The sequence below is a fragment of the Pseudopipra pipra genome, chromosome 3, assembly GCF_036250125.1.
Source record: "Pseudopipra pipra isolate bDixPip1 chromosome 3, bDixPip1.hap1, whole genome shotgun sequence".
Taxonomy (NCBI): Eukaryota; Metazoa; Chordata; class Aves; order Passeriformes; family Pipridae; genus Pseudopipra; species Pseudopipra pipra.
The window spans coordinates 61,903,188-61,928,026 of NC_087551.1; the positions used below are offsets into that span (position 1 = coordinate 61,903,188).

General features: G+C 37.0%; 1 protein-coding gene across 21 annotated transcripts in view; it reads left to right on the top strand.

Annotated features, from left to right (window-relative positions):
• PTPRK (protein tyrosine phosphatase receptor type K) overlaps positions 1–24,839 on the top strand; it is a 397,365-nt gene that overhangs the window by 226,256 nt on the left and 146,270 nt on the right. For all 21 annotated transcript variants that reach the window (XM_064649552.1, XM_064649534.1, XM_064649536.1 and 18 more), the window contains one exon: positions 362–655. In XM_064649552.1, the coding sequence (XP_064505622.1) occupies positions 362–655 (294 nt within the window). The remainder of the gene's footprint in view (positions 1–361; positions 656–24,839) is intronic.

A 24,839-nucleotide genomic window follows, 5' to 3' on the forward strand; every position in this document is an offset into this window, starting at 1 on the left:
AGTTTCAGTCAATAAAAGAAAATCTCAAGTTACTGCCATAGTAAATTATATAAATGAGCATTTTTTTTCAGAGAGAAATGTTAAGAAGCAGCAATATATAAATCGGATAGGATTTCGTGGTCCCTAGCTGAGATTTTTAAATGGAAAAAATAGCATTAAGCAGATGCCAGCGGTGCACCACTCACTTCCATCAGCTGAAATTCTTCTCAGCTCTTCTCCTTTGATGTTGGTTTGAATATGCTTTTGAGTTTTGGAATCTTTGCTGGCCAAAATCTGACAACTTTCTATGTAAAGAGTCCTCGTCTTTGTGGGTTTTCCGGCTTTTGTTTTATCACTGGCTTATTTTTTGTCTCCCCTGCAGAGCCACCTCGGCCAATAGCACCCCCGCAGCTGCTGGGCGTTGGGCCTACATACTTGCTCATTCAGTTGAATGCCAACTCCATCATCGGGGACGGACCCATTATCCTGAAAGAAGTGGAATACCGAATGACGTCTGGGACTTGGACCGAAACCCATGCTGTCAATGCACCAACATACAAGCTCTGGCACCTGGACCCTGACACTGAATATGAGATTCGAGTCCTGCTCACCAGACCAGGGGAAGGTGGGACTGGGCAGCCAGGACCACTGCTCATCACCAGGACCAAATGTGCTGGTGAGTGCTGCTTTGAAAAAATGAACAAAACCTCAAAACTGTCTATTAATTGGTTTAATCCATTGGCAGGCTTGTTAGCTTCAATTAATTTGTAGCAGAACTTAAGGATTCCCTTCACACCCACAGGATCTCCAAGTTTCTGGGCCAATAAGGATTAGCTGCTTTGCTCAGTCATTGTCTAGGTTGCTGTTTGCTAGCCCTGGGAGGGTAGGTTAGGAGATGGGACTTTAGAAATCCAAGAAAGCATTTTGTTTCTCCTCGTGCAAGGAAGGAGATCTCATGATTTCTGGAAAGTACAGACCACCTTGTTTTTTCACCTTTATATTTTCACTTACATTTTAAGTAAACTTACATGTAAGAGAACTTGCATGGTAAAAAAAATATATGTTTAAGAAATAAAATTGTAATAAAAAACGTAGTGTATTTCTGCATAATTTGTCTTTTCCCAAGCAGTTACAAATGGCCTGCCAGAATCTCTAAGAACTAGAATACAAATACTAAAATCTCTAGTCATGACCACTCTCAAAGGAAGTAGTCACAGCTCTCAGGCACATGGTGTCATTCTTGGGGCTGTCCTGTGCACGGCTGGGGGTTGGATTGAATGATTCTTGTGGGTCCCTTCCAACTCAAGATATTCTATTATCATCATTATCATCATCATCATGAAAAATGAAGATATTCTATTATACTCTAAATCATAAAATACAATTGCAAATATTAATAGAGTATTTTCTCCATTTTTGACGACCATCACCAAAATCATGTGCTCCTGAGCCCTGAAGTCTGCTTCTTGTTTCTTAGAGTGCCCCTGCGTGGCCAGCACCAAGAAGATTAAGCACAGCCAACTTGTGTTATATACGCTGTTCCTTCTAAAGATACTTAAAGTTATTTTAATCTCAGCTTTCATAAGGAGAAAGATAATACTTATATCTCATAGTTGTCGGGGAGAAAAATCAGGTTTGAATCTCAGACTGGGAGACAAATAAGCATAACTTAAATTGTGGGTTTTCTTTCCCCCTAATCTCAGGACTTCTGGGGCCTGACAGTATTTTAAAGTTGCAACTATATTAGATTTAGCAAAGAGTGCGGAAAACCATCTATTCAAAATTGCATTAAAGTAATCAGAAGGAAAAGCTGCAGTTTCAGGTTTCTGTGTGTCAGGTATATGTGTGCAAATGTGAATAAGAAATATAAATGAGATAGTTTTTTCACAAGTTTGTGAGATATCTCAGTGGGGCACCTCTTTCATGCATGACCACTCATTTTGTTTACCTAAGAAAGAGTGTCAGGATCTAGATTAGAAGCCAGAACTTCAGCGGACTAGGTCAATAGGCATGAAACCCAGGAAATTAGACAGTCTTTTTTGAAACTGGACATAGTACTGTCAGAAGCTAAGGCAAGCAACTGGAGACTGAACTGAAGCATCTTTTGGAGTTTGTGGTCTTATTTATAATTTAGGCTGTCTTTCTAGTGAAGTAAAAAGCTCTGTGTGTCCATCTCAGTTAAGGTGACGGTTGCTGAGATCTGAGTAAGGTTAAATCATTGGTTAATTGCACTGAATTGGTTTAGACATTCTTCTGAAAAAGTAGGAATTGGGAAACAGCCTCTGTTTTAAAGAGGCTGAGCAGAGACTAACATATCCAAATGTTCAGGTTCTTTTCCTAGCACTTAAAAAATGTAATTTCGTTTACCCAGGTTGTGACAGACAAAAGCTTTTTAATAGGAAAGAAACAGAAAGGAAGTAATTATTTATGTGACATATTTTTAGAAGCCAGTTAGGGGAAACAATGTTTTGGGTGTGATTATATTTTTAATTTAGTTTTAGCATAATGCTTACATATAAGGCTCCAAAATCTAGTCTGTCCTGACAAAATTTTTTAATTCAATATAATCCACTATGAAATGAAGCAGATAAAAAGATACTTGAGCAGAAAAATCTGAACCTGTGACAACATTAATAATAATGAAATTTCAAGCTGTTTACCTTGCACTAAGACTGATTCTTCTTATTCTATCAAAGTGAAGGCAAATAAATGTTACTACTAGCTAGTTGCAGTTGGAAGACGGTGAGTCAGCAAGGGCTTGTGAAGACTGAAGGACTGTGCCCACCATCAGGGATGAGTCAGGGGCAGAACTGGCTTGAACAGCAGGTCACCCTTCTGCCTCCTCACCTGTCTGGAAAATGAGACAGACCTTCCTTTTCTGCAGTGTTTTCCCAAGGCTTCTGATAGATAACTGCAAGCCCCAATTAGTATGATTTTTTTATTTTTATACATTTTGCTTGTTAAAGGCAAACTATAAACATAAAAATTAGTCTTTTGCAAAGAGAAGATTTATAAGAAAAGGTAAATGTAATAATGGAATAGCTCACCCTGCAGTCTCTGCTGCTGCCAGTATTGTACAAGTGACTGGCAGGTGATTTACTGTGCTATATTAGATGACATCTCTGCAGCAATATCTTCTTTCTGGAGATCCTTCAATTATTCCTAATTCTTGTTTCTGACAAGATCACTTTTTTTCCAGACAGATACTCTCTTTTCTGTCAATGTTCTTTGTCAATTTTGTCTTTCCATTGGTTTTATACATATTAGTTCAAATTCTGAAACAAGTTATAATTGTTTATCTGCTCAGTGTCAGATGGAGTGGTGGGAAATAAATAAATTTTCAACATGAAGTTTTGACTGCTCTCTATACAGATTAAAAAGCATACATTAGTGAATGTTGATCTGATGAGACTGTAAATATTAAAGTTTACATTCGGAGTAGCAGCAAAAGCAAACTCACTGAAAAAATAATCAGGATAGGTTAGTATTCTGCTCTCTGTTTGTTTAATACTTAAGCAAATATTAACATTGTTTTCAAATGAAGATTAAAATATTTTTCTCCGTAATTCATTCAGTATTTATAATTTCATTATATTTCTTAACAACATCTTATTGATCAGTTGGCCTGTGCTTTGCAGGGGGTGTATCTTACTCCTTAGTGATTTGACTGATGATTGTACGTATCTCATTGCCATACATGCACATTATTATTAGGTATTTAGATAATTTTCGCTCTTCCTCATAGCAAAACTAGTGTCTGGTGACTCGTTTACTAAATGTTTCCGCTAATGCTAAACAAAATTGTTCTTTAATGAAGGGATAATTCTTCCACTAGTTAAGTCCTCTGACAGCCTGTTTGTCTACCTGGTAGTCTTTCTTGTGCTGAAGCTGAGTGAATGCATTTTCCTAGATGTGTTGTTTTATCAGTCTGCAATTAAAGATGTTGCTGAGCAATCAAATATATGAAACCACTGAGTGTTTTTAAATGGCTGAAGTCTAAAACATGTGAAACAAAGCACTATTTTCTGACATTATCCTCCCTAGCAGCCAGGCCTATGCTTTGTGTTTTCCTTTTCTAAGCACCACTGATGATGGTACTGGGCACTGTGTTCCCGGCTGCTGATGCTGAAGGCTCCTGTCTCCCCATCAGTCCTCACGGGGCACCTGAAATTTATTTCATTATGACTACACTTCCTGCCTGGTGTCATTGCTCACGTTATTCACTTTTTAAGGATTTTAACATCAAAACAAAACGCAGAAGGGTAACACTTGAATCAGAAGTAATCCTTACGGCTGTTTTCTGTGGCTTTGGAGTGTGTCATCCTTCTGAGCGTATCCTCTGAGTTGTGATTGTCTTTCCTTGGGGAGGGTGTGTGTGTAGAAAATATGTGGTAATATAAAATTGTGCACTTAGCCTACTTCTTCAACTGTAAGCTAGAAGTTATTCTGTTACATTGGCTGCTGCTTCTGAGTAACAACTCACAGCTCAGTTTTATGATTAACTGATATTTTAGTAGCAAAGGAGGTCAATAGTGCAGCCTGTCCAGAGCTTAATATATGTATACAGTGCAATTGCTCGCTCTTATTTTACTGAAGTTCAGTGCAAGGGTGTGATTTTTCAGGAAAACATGAAGAATTGTAGAGGAATTGGAGAAAGGGTCCTTTGTGTTTTCATTTTTTTCCAAATGACTTGATTTTAGTAAACCGTTGCTTGTATGATTTGGTTTTGATAACAAAATGAGTAAGGGCGTTGGGGGAGGAAAGCTTTATGACTTTAGCAGGGCTAGAAATGGAAAAATATATATCAATAAAATTATTATTATTATTATTATTATTATTATTATTATTATTATTATTATTATTATTATTATTATTTCATTGTTCAAAATCATTATGCATCACGGAGACCTGCTATTGGTAACAGTCAGCCTCAAGGTACAATAGTGGAGATGCTGGTTCAGGGATGCAGCACTGGCATATGATTGCTGCCGTTGAAGTTTTGGGAACTTTACTCTCTGCTGCCTTTTTCAAGCACCGAATGTTTGTGTGCAGTTTCCTCATATATTAATTTTGAAAACAGTGTACACAGAATGCAGAATTCTGCTGAATTCTCCTCTGGCAAACAAAAAACCCCAAACATGGGGAAACGTTGAAAAACAAAAGCAAGTTTAAGGGCTTTTGTTCATTGTCTGGGGATTTATAAGAGAGGGACCACAGTGATTGAGAAAGTGACTTTGCAGGGCCATTTGGAGGACTAAAATATTGTCGTGGTTATGTAAAAATTGTAATTTATTTTGAAAATGAGTTCAGTGAAAGGGACATTGCAGTATAGCATCTGCATGTGCTGATGTGGGATTTGTGCAGTGCTACTTCAGTCAGTGTTGTTTGCCTTTTACACTTGCAGAGCGAAGGCAGAGTGTTCAGAGGACGGACCTGGATTTATGGGCTTTGTTGTGTGCTGTACATGAGAATTTAGGATGTTGGTATGTGAGGCAATGGTCTTGTAAAATTGGGTACAGTCAACATCACAGGAGGGTTCTGGAAAATATGGCGCTGAATGGATAAGCTGTGCTCTTCATTTGTGTCCCCTGCAGTAGAGCATCTTCAATTATTTAAATCTTTGAAAGCTAATAAAAATACAGAATTTTTAATTTACAGAATGTAATTTTCAAACATTTAATTTTATTTTTTTTAAAATCGAACAGAGAGAAATATTTACCTTTACAGAAAAGCTTCAAACAGAATTTTTACTTTATTTCTCTCAAAATAGGTATTGTTTGGGACTTACCCTATAGCTTCAAGAGGAGCTTAAACACGTTTTGAGCATTTAAATTCCATGTTTTTATTACTCATGTTTTTGTTTTTTTACAATTTGAACACTTTTTTAGAATAAACTAAAGATGAACAGCTTGAAACTAAATGAATATGATACTTTTAAAAATTATTTTATGTTTGTCATTCCAGAACGGCCCTCATTACACCAATATTTATAACTTGCTGTTGTTTTTACGAATGTGTTTGGCACTCATGACTGTTTCTGGGCTTTTGGCCAGGTAGTAATTGGAAACATTTAAGATCTCACTATCAGATTCTAAAGCACCAGAGTCGTGTCCCGTATAGGCTTACCACTTGGCTATGATATGGGGGGGCAGAGTAGGTAGGTATTTGAACAATGGAAAAGGTCTGGACTAAGGAACTTCATCATATTCCCTTTAAGACTGAATAGTAGAATTGTTATTGAGAAAGCATCCTGTAGGAGAGCTATCTGATTTGGACCATCATCTGGCACATGCAACCATACTCTGATTATTGTGCTGCATGCCACTGTTGAGATACCCATGCTGCATATAGAATCCTAATGATGCTTATTTTCGGAAGAAAGGACTGTAGTGCAGCTGACTTACCTAGCAAGAGAGCGAGCAGCCTGCCCAGCCAAATTCTTGTCAGATTGTGTAAATTAAGCATGGTATCTACTTTTCCAAAAGAGTACAATGCCGATGACTCAGTTGAATTGGCAGTAAACTGCAAGTTCATACGCTGACCTCCCCTAAATTAGTTTTCAACTTTTTTTGTTTACTATGTTCAGCCTTGCTTAGTATCATTTATTTGTTACTTGCAGCTGCAAGTTCCCTCTGTGCTAACTGGAAACTTTCTTCCTGCAACATTTTGAGTTCCATGTTATACAATGAGATATGGGTTTTCTGAATTCTCTCCTTCTTCATTTTTGGGATAAACTTTGTTCATGGCTAGTTTTATATAGTATAGTATCGTATTCATCAGTGAATCACACTTATGCTCTTCACTTGGAGTTAGGATAGCAGGGTGGTGGGCTCATCTAGCATGGCTACCCACATTTCAAAGCCTCTGTTGTGTGCAGTGACCTCTTCCTTTACCTTCTTTCTGAGTTCTCTACCAGTGGGCAGTGGAGGATGAGTTATCTACAGTAAGACATGGTTATGGTCATTGGCACTTGACATGCTGGTCAGTGAAGGCTTCAGTTCAGTCACCAAGTTGAGGGAAGTACTTCAGTTAAAAGTTACTGGCTCTCTTGGTGAAGGGCACTAGGTCAGGATACCACTTCACTGCATAATAAAGGTGGGGGGAAGAAAAGGAGCAGCTGCCACCACCACACAGAGCTTCCCTGTCAAGCAATTGCTCCATCTCCTGTCTCATCTTGGTTTGTTTGGCATCTTTTCCTAGAGCAGAGCATGCCATAGCACTGAGACCGTTGTGATTTATCCGAAGTGCATGTAACTAGTCAATAGATCACACTTCCGAGAGGAGCACTGTCTGTGGCAAGAAAATGTATTGCAGTACATTAATCCACAGTGCCCATTCTAGCTGTAAAAGAATGGATGTGGGCAATAATTCATATTGCAGCACTTGAAAATGCTGTGAGTGCACCTGGGCCAGATAACTCACAGCCTGATTATGGCCTCTTCGGAGGAAATTCACAGTTTTTTGGTCTGCATTTGCTTCCAAAAAACACGACTGCAGGTTGAGATAATATTTCCCTTTCGGAAGACTGGAACTCTTTTTTTGAACTATGACTTTTATTTTTAATTTCAGCTGAAATAAATAATTTTTTTAATATGATTCATTAGTGTGTTTGATACTTTAATTTAGTTTGCTTTCCTAATTAAGGTCTCTCAACTGTTCAGGAATGCAATATTAATTTTATAGTGTTTGAGAATTGATAAGTACGTAAATAGAACAAAATTTTATAGGACTGGCTTTTATTGTATTTTCATTTATCAGTCTATGAAAAATTAATTGGAAAATTCTAGTAAGGTTTTGAGAGTTGCTCTTGTCATGGCAGCAATGACGTGTTTTGAAAGCACACTGATTTTTCGCTGTTATTTTGGCACTATTGACACAGTAGTGTTGGGTTGGGTAGGGAAGGCTGTGAGTAGCAGGAGTGGTGATGTGGAAGGGTGGAAGAGGAAAGGAGTACCAGCAGCATGTGCTGAGGAGATGGATATTAATGTGATTTCTCAAATGCGTTCAATACTTTTTCTCTCTCCCCCATGTCTCATGTCATTCTTTCCAAAAGCCATGGTTCTTATTGGCATAAATTCTTTGGGCTTTATTCTGCTAGATAAATCTTTATTTTTCATTTAATTCTTGTTTCCTTTTTTATTTTTTCAACTTTGTTTGATTTTAATTGTGAGCAGCATAATTCTTTTCACCTAATTTGACCCTAGACTGTATGAGGCAGAGCTGAGTGAATTTTACGCTCTTCATTTTATTTCTCAGTAAATTTTCTTGCTGGTGCTGAGAGGGGGAATGAACCAGGTGATGCTTTTGTATGGAATGATAATGAAATAGCTTCCATTATAACAAGGAGTTGAGGAGCATATTAAGCAGCAGCTGATGTCAAGTTACACCTCAGGTGATCAGTAGGTCCACAAACCTAAAATGACTGGTCAAGACTCTTAATGTTACATGGTTTTGTTTACTGTTTGCAGATAAAAATCTGGAGCAATCCTGGAAAGTTCCAGATGACTTGAAAACAGACATTAAAAATACTGACACGAAGGCTTAGGATCACCCAATTAATTAAAAGCATGTCATCTTGACTATAATTCTGAACAGAATAATAAACAGCCAATACTAGGGTTGATTAATGAAGAATTAAGGAAGTAATGTAATTAGAGACAGTAAACAGGTTTATAGAATACTCATCTTGTCAGAATAACTTGATTTTTAAAAAATTAAATTACAGATCTGGTTAATAAAGGCGATATTGTTCTTCACTAATGCATTTAATTTGATATAAAACATTCTGATTAAGAAACCAGAATAAAATCAACTCAATGGAGAAGAACTAGCTTATATATCTAAAACCATTTTTATGGATTAATTGAATAAACATTTCTATTTGGGTCCTATCAGGAACCGTTCTGTGTAATTTGTAAAGAAAATGTAACTATGATAGAGTGGGTAAATTACAGAAGATTGTGAAACTAGTAGAAGAAAAGTCACTTGAATAAAGAATTGAGTTACTAATTTACAGTGGTTTGAAATTAGTGATGCTAATCTGTGTTTCAAGTAGGCCAGCTGCAGCGCAATAAAAACAAAGTAGACCATATGTACAGAGAGGGAAAAGAAACCTAAGAATCACTGACTGTTAGGGCTGTCACTTGGGCACTGGAAATAAAAGAGGTCCTCTAGTCCTTGGCTTGTAAACCAGAGCAAAATTTCCCACTTAGTATTGGAGAATGTTTTAAAGCTTTTGAAAATACATATTTGAAATTGTTTGCCAAATTGGTTTTCTGACCAAGTCCTTTATCCCTATCTCTCCAGCCCCTCTTCAAATAGCATCCTGCTCTATAGAATTAAAGGTATGGTGTTGTCCAAGAGATTGTTGTCAGGAGGATTAGGAAACCAAAATAAAAAAAAAAATATGGCAAGAAGTTAAAATCTGAAAAGAAAATCTTGTTGTTTATGTGTGATATGACCAGAATTAATTCTGGGGTAGAAATGTAGATGTGATTTAGGCTATGATTTCTTATGCGGTTGAAATTTATTTTCCTTGTTTCACATCTCCAACCTGTATACAAAAGCCTTCCATTCCTTTGTATACTAGTATTTTTTCATTTCAGGTTACCTTTGAAAACTATGTCATTTTATGCATTTTGTTTTTTCAGGACATTAATTGGTGAAAGCTATTTCATTACTCTTGGAAATGACATGCTTAATTATCATTTAGATAAAATTTCAGGTACTATAATGGTACCATAAGTATACACTTTGCAGTTTATTACCTTTATTTTAGAGAGATTGTGCTCAATGCAAGGGACTGTTGAAAATATATTTGACAATGTACCTTCTTTTGTCTGCATAGTGAACTCTAACAGTTAGGCTGAAATGTCAGAGCACAAGCATCCACTGGGAATATGATGTGCTATATTCACAGTTCACAACTTGTAGCACCTTAGACAATTACAAACAAACTAGTTGAATTGCACCATGTTTCCTTAAAGTAATGACCTTCAAAGGCAGCACAGAACTGTTATTCAAGAAACCTGCTTTCTGCTGTGGCCTCTGATGTCATCTTTGACAAATCAGTTCACTTTGTGTCTCATTGTCATTTTGTCATTTGGAAAACAGGATTGGCTGTGCATGTTTACCCGGAAATTTCTCCCATGTTTATTTACCTCAAGAGGTAAATAAGAGCAAGCACTTTTATTGTACTGGCTGCATTGAGATCTTGAGCTTATGTGTTTGAATACTTTCCAAAGATAAATAATAATGATTATCTTATATAACGAAGATCATATATTAGAGATGAAATTTTTATTCGTTCAGTGACAAATTTTATTACTGATGTAGTTTTTGGGGTTGTGTAGGCAGACCCTTCCCTTGAAAATAAAGTACAACTGTTTTGCATTGAGCTCTTAGTGTGACCAACAGTTCTTTGTGTCTGTCCATGCAGAGTCTATTTCTGGTGTTGACTTGATATAGTAAGGGATGGCTGGGGAGTGTGGAAAGATGCAGCAATCATACTGTATAGAAATCAGTGAAGATCAATTTATTCCTGAACTTTGTGGGTTTTTTTTTTATTTTGGTTTTGGTTTTGGTTTTGGCTTAGCCCTTGTCTATTATCCTTTCAATAGCCATAGTTAGGGATCATGAAAGTTAAGCATGATCTTTTCTCCCACTTTACCTCAAAGACTTCTTAGGTTGCTATTACCAAGTTTTCTTTTCCTTTTTTTTTTAACACAACCATACCTCCTGCTTCATCCTCAGCCATTCCTCCACTTCAGCCTTGAAACATAATTTAAAAGTTAAGAGCAAATGTGGTTGCTTCTGTCCAAACAAAGAATGAGACAACTAATAATATGTTGTAGAAATTACTCATATTGGGTAATATGCTTTTAAGTTTGCAGTTCATATGGTGCTGAATATAGTATAAGAACCTATACAGAAAAGAAACAAGTAAAAAGTTTTATAGATGTGACTTATCTTGCCTAGCAGTAACTGGAAAAGATGGTGGATGCATACTTGAATCACAAGTTGAGATGGTAGACATTTTTCATTGTCACTTTACTAATGTGCTTATTCAGAGCCTATTCCCATAGTTTATACAATGAGAAAAAATACATACAACAATATTGTGTAGAAATCAATAAACCATGATGTTTATGCCTTACTGTGAATTATTTAGTCCTGAATTTACAAGTTGTCACGTGCCTTAAATAAAGTCAGTTCACAAATTTAAGGTTTTTTTTCTCCTGTGTTAATTTGATCTGGTCCCACTGTGGGGAAAATGTGCTATCACTCTTCAATATTGCTTTCACAAATCAGCTTACTGTCTCTGTGTTTAAGAAAGGATTTGGAAGTTTAAGGTGGGAATTCTGAGTCTGTGATGACTGTCAGTGATTTAAAGATCTCTTGGAAATAGATATCCCATGTGGTGCAGGTTCTGTGGAAGCCGTACTCTTTCAGTGGACTCTGAAAAGTTTGCCTTGTGGACAGACTCAAATTAGAAAATGTCAGATGCTTCTGTTATGTGCTTTATTGTCCTAAAACTAATCTCTTGGACACTTTACATATTCTCTCTGTAGACACATGTGCCAATGTGTGCTTTTCCACCTTTGAAGAGCAGCCAGTAGTTCTGTGTAAGGCTGTTGGGTATGATGGGCAGGCTTCTTTTCTCCTGTTTAGACCATAACGCTACAAATGTGTAGCAATTGTAGTAAAGAACAACTGCAAAATAACTTGTAGTACTTACAATCTGTTTTTTTCAGCCTTGGATTGCAAAAAAATCTGCCTTTAAATATCCTACTGTTACTCTCACCAATCTTTCTGTGTTTCATGCTATGCCTTACTCCATCTAATGTGGACTTGTAGTGTGGGTTAAATATAGCACTGACAGTTCACGAAGAAACTATTTTACTTCTGGTGCTGAAGGTCTGTTTTTTGGATCAGGGTTTGCTGAGTTGTTTTCTGCACAGAACAGTTGCTGGTGAGAGAAAATGGAGTACTCAAAGCACTGCAACTTCTGTCTTAGAAGTTAATATGAAAGTCATTGTATATGCTTTTTTTGTTGTTGTTTGAAATTCTAATAATTGAATCCATCTCTTTGAATTTAGCCATTTTAGGAGTAGTCTCCGTTATGGTGAACAAGAACAGAAAGGAGGACATGGGCCTGGGCTGCTGCAGAGGAAGATGCCTTGACAGTGGGGGAGTCTGAGCATCCTTACAGACAGGCAGCATTCAGAAGCAGAGCTCTAACACAGTGCCCAGCCTTTAATATTTTAATTTCTGCAAGTGAAGTGTGACTTTTCATCCTTGGCAAAGTGAGTGCCTGGCTATTTAGCAAGGGACAAAGCATAATGCCATCATTGGAGAGATGTAGTGTCAACTTGGACAGGTGATATTTAAGGAGCCTGAAGAGAGAAATGACCTGGCAGCGTAACAAGACATATCACAAGTGACTGTCTCAGAAAGAATGAGAACAAGACAGACAATTTCCATTACTTCTCAGTGTTAAGGTACCAGCATTATCCCCTAAACAACCACACGCTCCAAGCAATAATCATGCACTGTCTTTTTCTGTGCTAATATGAAAGTGGAATTCAATCTCTTTGACACATATTGCTTCAACTCCTGTCTTGTCAAGTTGTTTCTCTGCTGGAGCTCAGCTGATATACAGTGAATGGGCTTTGTACACTGACTGAAATGGGGAAATAATTATCCAGGTTCCCTTGATGCTGGCCACAGAGGTGCCTAGAATATGCTCAAAGAGAGGCTTTTTTTTCTGGTAGACCAGAAGTTGTTACCAGTTAGGAAAACAGTGAAACCACAAGCAGCTCTTCAAACTGGCTCTGTTTTTGGAGTCCCTTTTTCCAGTCTGATCCAAGTAGCCTGTTAGCTGTGTACTAATTCCCATAATAGCTTGGAGAGAGGCAATTGCTCTTTTTCCACTGTCTTCCTAGCAGTGTATAGTGTGTGTGCACATGTTGGGTTTTATGGCAGGATTTTGTGCTTCCTTTTTTTTTTTTTCATAGCAAATAGAGAGGCTCGACATCTTTTGTGTCACATACTGCCTGTCAATGACAATATCTACCATCATTTGCAAGACAAATTTGTTAAAGGGTTAGGATAACTGGATTTTTTTTTTAGATTTACAGAGCAAATTGAGTATACTTTTTCTACAGTGTAACTGTAACAGCACAGAAAACTGATAAACTACCCTAGCATGTGCTTCATCAAATGGTAGGTTGTAAAACTCATATTATAACAAACATGAGTAGCTTACAGGCCAGGCAAACCTTTCAAGATGTTGTCTGATGAATGCCTAGTAGACCATGTACTTCTATGTACAAAATGTGTGTGACACCTCATGCAGCAAGACACCAATGCTGCTGCACTTACTTTTTCCTAAAATTGTTAGTAAAGTGTATTCTTTGATATGCCTTTTCTGACCTAGTTTGATTATCTCCTTGTATACAAGGAATACAGGATAAATATATACACAGTTGTATTTATTGCTTTTTTTAGCCTGTGCCACCTACATTAGTTGACATTGTATTTTTATATATAGATTTTTCCATCTTGCCTTAAGGAAAATATTATCATAATGCATATGCATAAGGAAATTAAGGTTGTTACTGATATCTCAAAGGTGGCATTTCTCAACTTTTAAATACTTTATTTTGCTCTTTTACTGTAATATAGCTTTTGTGCATATAATTTGCTATAAACAACAATAGACAAGAATATCCTTCAAATTCTTTCACTTAAAAGTTTCTGCTGGCAGTTAGAGAAAAAGAAAATTAATAAAAAATGTGTTTTGACATTTAAAAGAGAATTATTTCCCTTAAATTTCATAAAAGATGCAAACACCTAAATTGTTTGAGTTTGCACATTTTAGAGCATTGCTATGATGTTTCTTAGTGAAATTAAAGCAGGTTTCTCTGTAGCAAGTTTCACCTTTGTTTCATAAACTAAATTGGATTAGAAGAAGTAACCCTTCAACTCTTGAGAAGGCTACATAGTATTGTTTGTTATCTGTATGTCTTTCCCCATCCATTTAGATCTTGGATATAAAAGCAGATACGACCAAGTTTGGTTTCCTGTGACTTATTGTCTTTGGGCTTGCACAGTCAGTTTTTTGTTGCTGTTTTTGTGGTGCTTATGGAGCATCTCTGAATCAATTTGTTTGTAGCATTCTGTGACCTCTGGATTTGTACTGGTGGTGCTACTGTGTGTGTGCGCCAACAGTTAACAGACTGTATCCTCTGTAGCTGCTGGCCCTCAGGCCTTTTGCTTTGTCTGAAGGATCCTTCTGCTCTCTTGACAGTTACACAAGGACAGAGAAAATCCCAAAAGTGCTAAAGCCAGCATTTGCTTACCAAAGCCCATCCTCCCCGTCCTCTACTATGTCAGCATCAGCCGAAGTCCTTATACAAGAGGATAGCATTTCCTATTTTAAAATAAAAGTAGGGGAGAGCAATAGAGGTCTTGAAATGCACTCTGCTATCTTGGATTTTCTTAGGAATTAACTAGTTCGTAGACTTTACCATCACAATAGTTAATAATGCTCTCCTCTCCCAGCTGCGTCTAGGCCATGTAGTTCAGCTCATGTTGTCTGGAAGGTGGTGGACTCTGTTTCTTCCTCCATGAGGCCACTAACATTCAGAGGCAGTTCCTGGCTTCCCATGTCCTCCAGGGGAAGATAGGGTACAGCTTCCTATGGTCTTAAGGGACCAGGGGAGATGAAGGTCGTGAGACCTTTATCAGTTAAGATCCAATGTGATGTAAAGCTGTGGAAGAGATCAAGGCACTGCAGGATGTGAGAACCGACCTGTCCCTTGCAAATCCGTGCTGCACTTACACTGTTGTAAGTCTGGCATGCACTGCAGTTAACTGAGTTGCAGGGGTAGGCAAGGGGCAGCTCATCCTTTAAGGCTGGGGTCAGGGAATAGCATGTGGCAATGAAGGGTAATATGTTTATTCATCTACCTTTTGTAGGAAAATTATTCAAGGCATAGATGGAAGAACCAACATAAACAGTTCCTGAGTGAGTCATGGTTAAATACATGCTTCAAGATCACTCATTGTTGCTTAGCTGCTTTAAAAAGGAAAAAAAAACAAACAGACTGATATTCTCTGTTGTGTTCAAGGACAGTAAAAGATCTAGCTTTCTTTGGACTGCAGTGTTGAATTGAAATCTTGAGGTCCCTGACTGCTTCCAGCAATTGCTTATGAATGTCTGTCACCATTCATAGGTGTTGCTGGCAGTGTTTTCTGCAAAAGTGTTTGAAAGAAATAGAGAAACCTTTGTTTTGAGATTTAAAACTGTGTATGTGCACCCAAACACATAGATGTGTTGAGATATATATCAATTGCAAGAGAAATATTCTGATGGCTTTGTTAAAAAAAAAAAAATTCTTTCAGTAGGCTGAAACATTTTTTTGTAAATGATTGTAATATGTTTAATAACTAGTCAGATGGTTAGAACTATTTTCTCTTCCCCAGTGTATTACAATAGACATGAAGAGGAAAAAAATCCATATCTATTGCTTTTTCTGAATTTGAAGAAATAGACAAAATTGTATGTTTCTTCCAGGTATCATTTGCAAAGAAGCAGCCACTTATTTTCAGTATATTTTTCCAAATTGTTGTCTCTGCATCACAGTCATGTCTTGGTCTCAATTAATCATGTGAGAGGGGTACATAAAATATATCAGCCAACTGGATGTCCTCAGCAACCTGAATTCACCTTACTGTTTAGAAACCCCTGCATTGTAAGGATGGGTTATAGTGAGAGAAAGAACTACTTAATCTTAACAGTTGTGTCAAGGAATTATACTAGGAGTAGATAGAAAATAAAAATAAAAAGCAGTATAAATTATAAATAAATGCAGTTTGGAAGTTGGAAAAAAATATGTAAGTGTCAAAGAAGTATAATTTAAGATTTGTTTTTCCAGTTAAAGATGGTGAGGGAAGGAACCTGTTATGTTTTGGGTTTTTTCCTAAAGATATTCCTAAAGTTAGAAAGAATTTTTGAGAAAACATAGAAGAATTCCTAAAGATAGAAATTATACTTGTGGCATGAATTTGAAAATGCCAGTCACTGATATTGGAGAGGTTGGATTTCCTTGTGTTATGGATGTGGTGGAGTAATTCTATTTGTCAAGACTGCTGCTGATCTTTGCTGGGGCCAAGAGTGACTGTGCTTTTTTTCTCCCTCCAGCCCCCTCAGAACATAATTTGCCTTTTAGGTGTTCTGCTTTTAATCTTTCCCAGAAATATTGGTCGCTAGTTTTGTATTTCTGTCTGACATCATTGGGACTGGAGCAGTCTTTAGATCTATGGTCAGAAAGCCAGACTGTTATTAAGGATACACTCAAGTATTCCATCAGTGGTAGATCTGGCAGCTTGTGAATGCTTCCTGAAAGGCACCTGCTTCTGTCTGGAGGGTAAATGGTTGAGGCAGGAAAGCAGAGTTTTTCAGTTGTTGCTATTAATTTCACTTTTTCAAGTACATGTTTAATGATGTTTCCCTTATGAGCAGTGTTCAGTGATCTCAAAACCAAACTCCCACTGAGGCATGGCCAATGAAACCTGACCTTGAAATGATAATGCAAGCCATGCTGAAAATTAATTGCTGGTAGTATTCTCTCTGCTGTTTGATTTTTAATGAATAAAGAGTTGCTGCAAATTTTAAAGTTTTTATAGATGGAATGCAAATTTCCTCTTTTTAATTTTTTTATTTCTGATTGATAGCTCAGTTGCTCTTGATGCAGATTATTGAAGATATCTTTTAAGAACGGTTTTGATTTTTAAAGTTCCATTATAGAATATAAAGGAAATACAATGGTTTAATGGAATTTAGAAGCTTAATTCATCAGTTTAATATTATACTTGCAAAGCACATAATTTAATTTAAGTGTTCTCAGAAAAAATTGTGCAAGTCTAATTTATGTTGACAAAGGCAATACAAAAGTATTTTGCAATAAGCAAGGCACTAATACAGTGCACAAGAAATTGATTTCATCTTACACTTTTGTATAATTAAGTAAAGTGCTAACTTCAAGGTATTTCTTATGACAACCCATAAGGTTGTATTTCTTTTGCACTCTTGGAGTTACTGTTTAAGTTGAAAAGCACATTTAATTTAAAAATGTTTGCTACCAAGCATGCCAATGTAATTAGCACTAAAAAAAAAGTAGTTTTATATATTTTATTATTAATTGAAGTAATTCTGTATAGATTTTGTTTCTTTGTTGCTGTAATTTAATTACCATATTGTGAATATCCCACATTTGAAACATTACTTTACCTGGTTCAAAGTTAAGGGATCTAAGATAAAACCATCTTCACTGTATATTCCTCTCAAGCATTTATATTACAATTTAGCCTTTTCCTTGTGCTCAACATGGTTGCTTACGTATACTGTCCTTTCTCTTCTAATAATAGCTTTATTCACTTCATAAGATTAGCTTTGAGTTTTAGAAGCAAGTTATGGAAGTATGTCTTTGGAAAGGTATCTCAAACTTCCAGTCCTTTGTCTCTTTTTTTCTGGAAGACGTAAGTTAAGGTGTTTTGTGATGGATGGATTGGTGGGTTTGGGGAGGAGGTTGTGGTTTTGGTTTTGTTTAGAAAATATAAAACAAGGCAGAGGATACAAGGCTATTTTCCTGATTTTTTCATTTCAACCATTTTCCCTAGAGCTAATGGCAATGGATTGGATGTGCTTTACCACTTTACTTGTTTTTCTCATCAACTCTCCAACTCTTGGGTATTCACTTTCCACTCTTCTGTTGTATCAGGATTTAAATTTCTAGTTAAGTATCATACTGGACCTGGAAATTTAAATATATCTATGAATGTGGACTACTGTGAATCAAAGGAAGGCTGTAGTCCTGTCCTGCCAGCATCACTGTCTGCTTTTATTCCTCTTGTAGTTAGTCTTCTCTGTAACACCTGTCCCAAACTGCCTTAGCAATATTTATAATTTTACGGTTTTGTTTTTCTTTGTTTTATGTCTTTTGTCCTCTGCTGACAAGGCAGAAAAAAACCAAATTATTGGAAGAAGATGGGAGGTCAACTCTTTCGATTCTCTTTAATGAACTTCTGATGCAAAAGAAACAAGGAAATAACCATATCCAAAACAAAATAACGAAGAGTGATTTTACTGTTTCAGTTTATTATTCAGTTGGAATATCGGAAGCCGTGCCTGATATTTAAAGGATGTGTTTAGCACTTGTTGAAACTAAAGAGAAGGGGCTTCTCAAGTCACAAGTTTCTGAGCTTTTGGCAGGACGATTTCTAAAATTTTTATCCTTTACTTTAAGCATTGATAAAATAAAACCACATGATCAGCTTAAAATCTGACACAAGCCTGTTAGACACTTTATGCAGTGGCCACAGAATTCTTGGTGTAACCAAAGCTCTAGCTAATTGGGATGAACTTAGTTCATAAGAGGACCATTGGGTATGACTCATTGATATTTACAAATAAAGTTTCAAAATTTTCTCATTTTATTTAGACTAGCTAGAAAACTTCATATTTTAAGAATATTGCATTCCTTAGGTAGAATGTTCAGCTGATGCTTTGGATTTATTACTAAGATTCAAAAATGTTAAGCAGTTCAGCTTTCAGCATGCAAACCTCAGGTCAGGAAATTGCATACATTCTCAAAACACAGAAACTGCACCACCAGGATTATTCTTGACCTGTATTTCCCTATGTTTCCTGCTAGGAAGAAGATGCTCTATAATGGTATGAATTTCACTTCTGTGTCGTTTCCATATGAACACAATGAAAAATTTTGGTTCAGTATGCTTCTGAAAAAACATTGGCTCTGCTGCTTATAATTGTAAAAACTTTGTTTTTATCAACTTTTATCAACTGTCAAGTTGATAAGTTCCAAAAAGCCATTGTTTCCTTTCTAAATAGCTAGTTCAGGCAGTTGAAAGAAAATCATAAAGATAACTAGTTTGTTTTTCCTAAATTTCCTATAGCTACAGTGCAATTTCCACAGAAAATAAGAGCTGAAACAAGAGCATATAATAACTTTAAAGTTCAGTTTTCTTAAGAAACTAACAATGCAGATTGATTGAAAGAGAAAAGATTGAATTACTACAAATGTGATATAGTTAATAAATGAGTGAAATTATTTCCCAGGTAAGAAGTCTAACTTTTGAAAGACAAAGTTTGCACGTTGTACTGAAAAAGTGAAAATAGCAAAAATTAAATAACATCTTTGATTCGTAATCCTTTTTTTTTCAAAAATGAAAGAAAATAATGTTCTCCAGGGTCATAAAAGTAAATTAGTTGGAATATCAACTTGCAAGGTATTGCCACCATATAAGAAGTAATAATAACATTTGCTGCCTAGAATGAATGGAAAATCAGCAATAAAGCACAATATTACTGTACCAGTATATCTGATGTCTGAGAATTTAAATACTCTAATATTTTGAGCTTTTTAATCAATAATATTTTTTTTTTCATTTTCTCAGTTTCCAATTCTTAAGAGCTACAGTGCTTGCAAAGCTTTATGACAGCAGAGTGATCTATGCCACATAAAATAGTCCCTGAGTTTTTTAAGGCAAGAAATAACTTGGGATATGTCACATGAGTGCTTGAGACAGACTAACTCGAACAAGAAAATAAAATCATTCTAGAGGCTTCCAGTACGATAATATTTTTTTCCTCAGAAGTGTGGATGTACATCAGTTGTATGGACATAATTAGAATTATCTGTCTTAAGACTTCCAAACATATCCTTGCGTTCCTGTATGTGTTTTTATTGCAGAATATTGTTCCAAGTACTGGTGAGTTCTTTCCTTAAAACCAAACAAGGTTTTGCATGACTTCCTTCCAATAAGTCTACCTAATTTTGTTGCTGTATGCTGACTGCAAACTTTGGTTTACATATAGATGGCTTGAGGCCTTATTGTCCTTTGTCTTCTTACCATTGCATATCTCCTGGATGTTGCCACCTTGCCTTCCACAGCCTTCCCTTTGCCAGGAAGAGCAGAAAAGATCACACAAGGCCCCTTTGCCTACTGCCAGGCAAAGCCAGCCATGCATATTACTGAGTCCCCCTTGCTGGTGATTTAGTTGGAACTGCTTGACTTTTTCACTGTAACAAATGAGATCTGCTCATTGTACTGGTGGAGATTTTGGGGAAGAGAATTGCTGGCAGGCAGGCATTAATTAACTAACTGCTGCACTGCTAATGCTTTCAGGGCAGGATTTTGATTATATCTCTCTTCTTTCCTTGGACATATATCTGCAAAAGTGTATTCTGCCTAGATCATGAAATGTGAATGTTTTAAGATTACCTGTGATGAAACTGCCTAGAGAGAGAGACAAAGGCCAGGTGGCACTAAAACTGGAATTATAAGTCAAGCTACCTGTTTCCAGTTTCATGCTGAATCCCTTGGTAAGGATAGTGATATTAATGTTAATATAAGGCAGTAGGTCAAACTCTTTCATAACCATTAACTATTGTGCTGGAGTTTTGATGTGTTACAGTGATGCCACACCTTCTACCTTAAGGTAACTGCTCAGTCTTTCCAAAGGAGCTGGCTTATTGACATGCACTGCAAAACCCAAAAAATTATTTGACTGGCTACAGAAATGTCAGGTTTGTCTAACTGGATCTGATGTGTAAGCTGTAGACATCAGGCTCGTATCAACCCATCTGATTTAGTCTGTAAACCAGCTACTGCCCTCAAACTGTTTGAAGTTAATTATTGTCTGTAATTCTTTTGCTGCTAGTTTAAAAATAATGAATATACAGTGCTTAGAAACAGTCAACTATGTAATATCGAGCTTTACTACTTTCATTTTCTAGCATAGAAGAAATTATTTGGCTTTTTCTTCAGTTGAATTATGTCATACCATAAAGGACTGTAACCGTACTAATTTGCTTGAAATGGGGTTGAATTTATCGCAGCCAGCGTGAGCTTGCATGTGGTTTTTTTTTTTCCCGCCTCATTTTGCAAATAGAAAATAAGATAAAAATTAATTTTCCCCCTCTGATCTTGCAGTTCCACTGTCCCCAACCCATACGAAAAATTATCTTTAGGAGTATATTCAGAATTCACATTACTAACACAACTTTACAGCATTCTAGTCTTAAAAACATGAAACCAAAAAAATGAGGCTGTGTGGGTATCTTGGGGGGTTTTCTTTATTTAACTATAAAATTAACTAAAGCATTTTTCTAGTGGGTGTCATAGGAAGAAAGAGCATTGGTGGAGGCCAGTGTCCTTGGTGTCTATCCGAGAAGTCTGTGACAGCTACTGTTGTTTAACCATCTAACCTACTTCTCCTCCTCACTATAGGCACTAACCTTATAAGCACAAATTCTTTAGAAGTTAATGGCCTGTTATACAAGTCTAAGCATTCATGGTGATGGGTTATTAAGTTATTAAATTTATTTTGCTATGTAACTAAACCTCAAGTTGTTCTTGTAAATAATCGCTTAATTTGTTAGTTTAAATTGAGCACATCTATTTTTCTGCCTCTAGTCCTTGTTATGTTAGGAGTGATATTAAAATGTGAACCTGGTACATATCAGCATAAATCTCTTGCCTTCCCTGAGATAGTAAAAGAAGTGCAGATCATCAGTTTTTTTCCCTTGGAAATAGAAATTTAAAAATTAACAGATTAAAGAAAACAAATTCAGTGACAGTATGTTCTGTCAAGACCCTAACATGTCCCTGCCAAGCCTCACTGAATTTCATTTTACATTTTGAAATTTTTGGAGAGTTTAATTTGAATTGAAGCTAATGTTACTGACAAGAGGGAAACAGAAGCAATTGCTTTGCACTAAACAAGTTTGAATGGTTGTTAATGTGAATGACTTTCAGGCAGTGAATGTCAGAGAACAGTAGATTATTTTCTTTACCTCGGGCATTTTAAACCATCTCCTGTGGTAGGCCTGACAATTTTTTTTTTTCTCTTGAACACGGAAAGCAAAGTAATTGGAATCTGGTAATTTCAGCCCATGGCTGATGAAGATAAATCATAATGAGCTACTGGAACGCACACTGACAGTCCACATAGGGCTACTAGAACGTGAACTCTCACTAATGCATTATTCAAATTTTGTTTCCCTCTGATTCATATTCTAGAAGGCCCCTGAAACTGTTAATTATGAGGCCAACTGCCATTTGTTATTCTGCAGAAATTTTATGCCAGAAACCAATTGCTTCAGAACAATTTCACTTTGTTCCAGGACTTGAGCACCGAGCACCACACTGCTTTCCTGCCATGCTGGGGCAGGTGCGCAGGCTTGGCTTGTTCATCTCTGGGGAGTGAGAGCTCATTTTCTTGCTTTCAAATGAAGTGGCCCTCCATCTTCTGAAATGGGAACTGCTCCTCATGGCAAGTGGTCACATAATTCCATCCCAGTATTTGTTTCCATTAAGGTGTGGCTGACTGGCTGCAGAAACTCATCCCATGTGACACAACTAAAGACTAGTCCTGCCAACTCACCAGGCTTCATCTGGATTCACCTGGTTGCTCGGTGTTAATGCTTGACCCAAGGGGAAGAATGCAAAATTGGCCATGGGATAGGAATGTGGTGATGCAGTTTTAGGTTGGGTTGTGCTTCCAGGGATTTGTACCCATTGTGACTTCGTACCTTCTCAACCCTTCCTAGCTGAGGATCTTCTACCCTTGATCCTCACAGCTGATTTGGTCAGTCTTCAGTAGCAGGACCTTCCAACCATATGTGATGGCTCCAGCTCTATTCTTCTCTGGGAAGGAAGAGCAGATACATACCAAATATTTCATGCATAAAAACTCTCCATCATTTTGTTTCAGCCATTGAAGCAGACACAGATGGCAGTAGCACATCACTGGTTGGGGGAAGGTGTGAGGGGGCCGGTGGGAATGTAATTTTCTCTTTGGCTACTCAATCTTTTGTCCGTGAACGTAAGCAGTGGTGTAGTTTGCCTCCTGCAGCAAATTACCCACTAGGCAGATTGACTTATTTCTGTGGTCTCAATTGCACTTGTAGAAATGCCTGATGAAATTGTTTATGCAAATAGTGTATTAACTGAGAGACACAGTGTGGTATTGATCAAAGCTATTTTCTTGTTTTGATGCAATTCATCCTGTAGTTTCTGTGAAAAAATATTGGGAGCCTAAATATTTCATTTCAGTAGCAAGATGAAATGGCTCTACTTTGATTTTGACACAATGTTTTGTTTTCAAATTAAGCCACACTACTTTTTTAGAAGGATAAAAACTACCTGGCAACAATTAGATTGAGATATCCAGAGAAACACTTTTACTTCAGTTTTACTGAAAGTAACTTTTCCTTTTTTTTTCTTTTGCCTTCTCACCTTTTTTCCTTATCTTTTTAAAATTATTATTATTATTTTAATTTGAACTGAAAATTCCTCACAGCTCTGTATGTGAGCATTCCTTGGGGGTCACACAGAGAACGGTTTCATTTTACATCTCAGTACCCTGTTTCCTTCTCCTGTGTTTCACAGCAAGGGAACAATTCACTGCCACTGGTAATTTTCAGGGGACCTGAAAACAAGGAGGAGAATGAGGACTTTTCTCTGGGGGAAACCTTCTCCTCTCGTTCAGGACTCATTTCTCCATATTTCTGATTGAAGATTTCACCTGCCACTTGCTGTCAAAAGCCCTGTGTATATCACAGCAGATATTTAAATGAAGAAAGGATCTTTTTTTGAAAGGAAAAGGAGAAATTACCTGTTATGTTTCACAAAAACACTAATGGAATGCTACAAAAGTCTGTTGGCTTCCACCCCAGATTCAACATTTTGCTTGTGCCTAGATAATTTTGCCATGAGCTCTGCCATGTTTATTCTCCCTGGGGAACTTTGCCATTGCAGAACAGCTCTCCCAGTTGGTTGGTCCATCTCCTGCACCTCTGTTTTGTGGCTGGGAAGTTGTGATTTCACCCTGAACTCTTGAGCTTCCCCACAGAACCACACTATGCTTGCTTCTGCTGTTGCCATGTGCTTCAGGGCACTGCTCGTACCTACATGAGCCTGAATTTTGAGGCTTGTGGTTGGAAAAGAAAGACCCTGGGGCAGCAGGAAGGAGAAATTCTGGGGATTCTAAAGCTTGAAGGGTTTTTCAGCACCAGGGGAAGGGTGCATACAGACTGAAGCATTCAGCCTGTGTATTTCCAATGTTCCTCAACCAACTTATTTCCCTCATAGCTCTGTGTTTATAAACCTTATCACAGTTGCAGAGATTCTGTGCAGGCTACCTTAGTGGAGATGCTCCATCAGTGGTTTCTGACCACCAAACCACTGTTTAACTGGTATTATAATGCTGGTACTTCCATGTAGATTTAGTATCACTTTCTGGATGATAATTAATTGGTAGCTTCATCTGACATCCTTTGAGGATGTTTTGTTACTCCAGTTTGGATAATGTGGCAAGTGAGATAACGGACTCTGACCAGAAGGAAATTTGACCACAACATCTGCAGCTCCTCTCTGCAGAGATCCTAAGGTCATCTGGACAAGGATTATAATTTTATAATAATTCAACCTTTTGGTTGAGTTATTTTATCTGAAGTGCTAGAACTTTGACTTCTGAAGGACTGTTGCTTGTTAGAAAGAAACCATATTTCTAAGTGCAAGTATTTTAACAGATGCTAAAAAAAAATCATGTGAACCAAGAACAGTCAAAGCCCATTTTTAGGGTGGTAGTCATCAGAAAGGAAATTTGTATCATAAATATTAAATCTGTTTTTGCCTAGTCATTGATTTCTTCAAAATTTGCCACTGTATCATATTGAAAAAAACCTGTATTTTTAAGCAATATGTACAACATTATTGACCACTTCTTGAGGGGTTCTAAAGGTCTTTTTTAAATGTTCTTTCTAGTT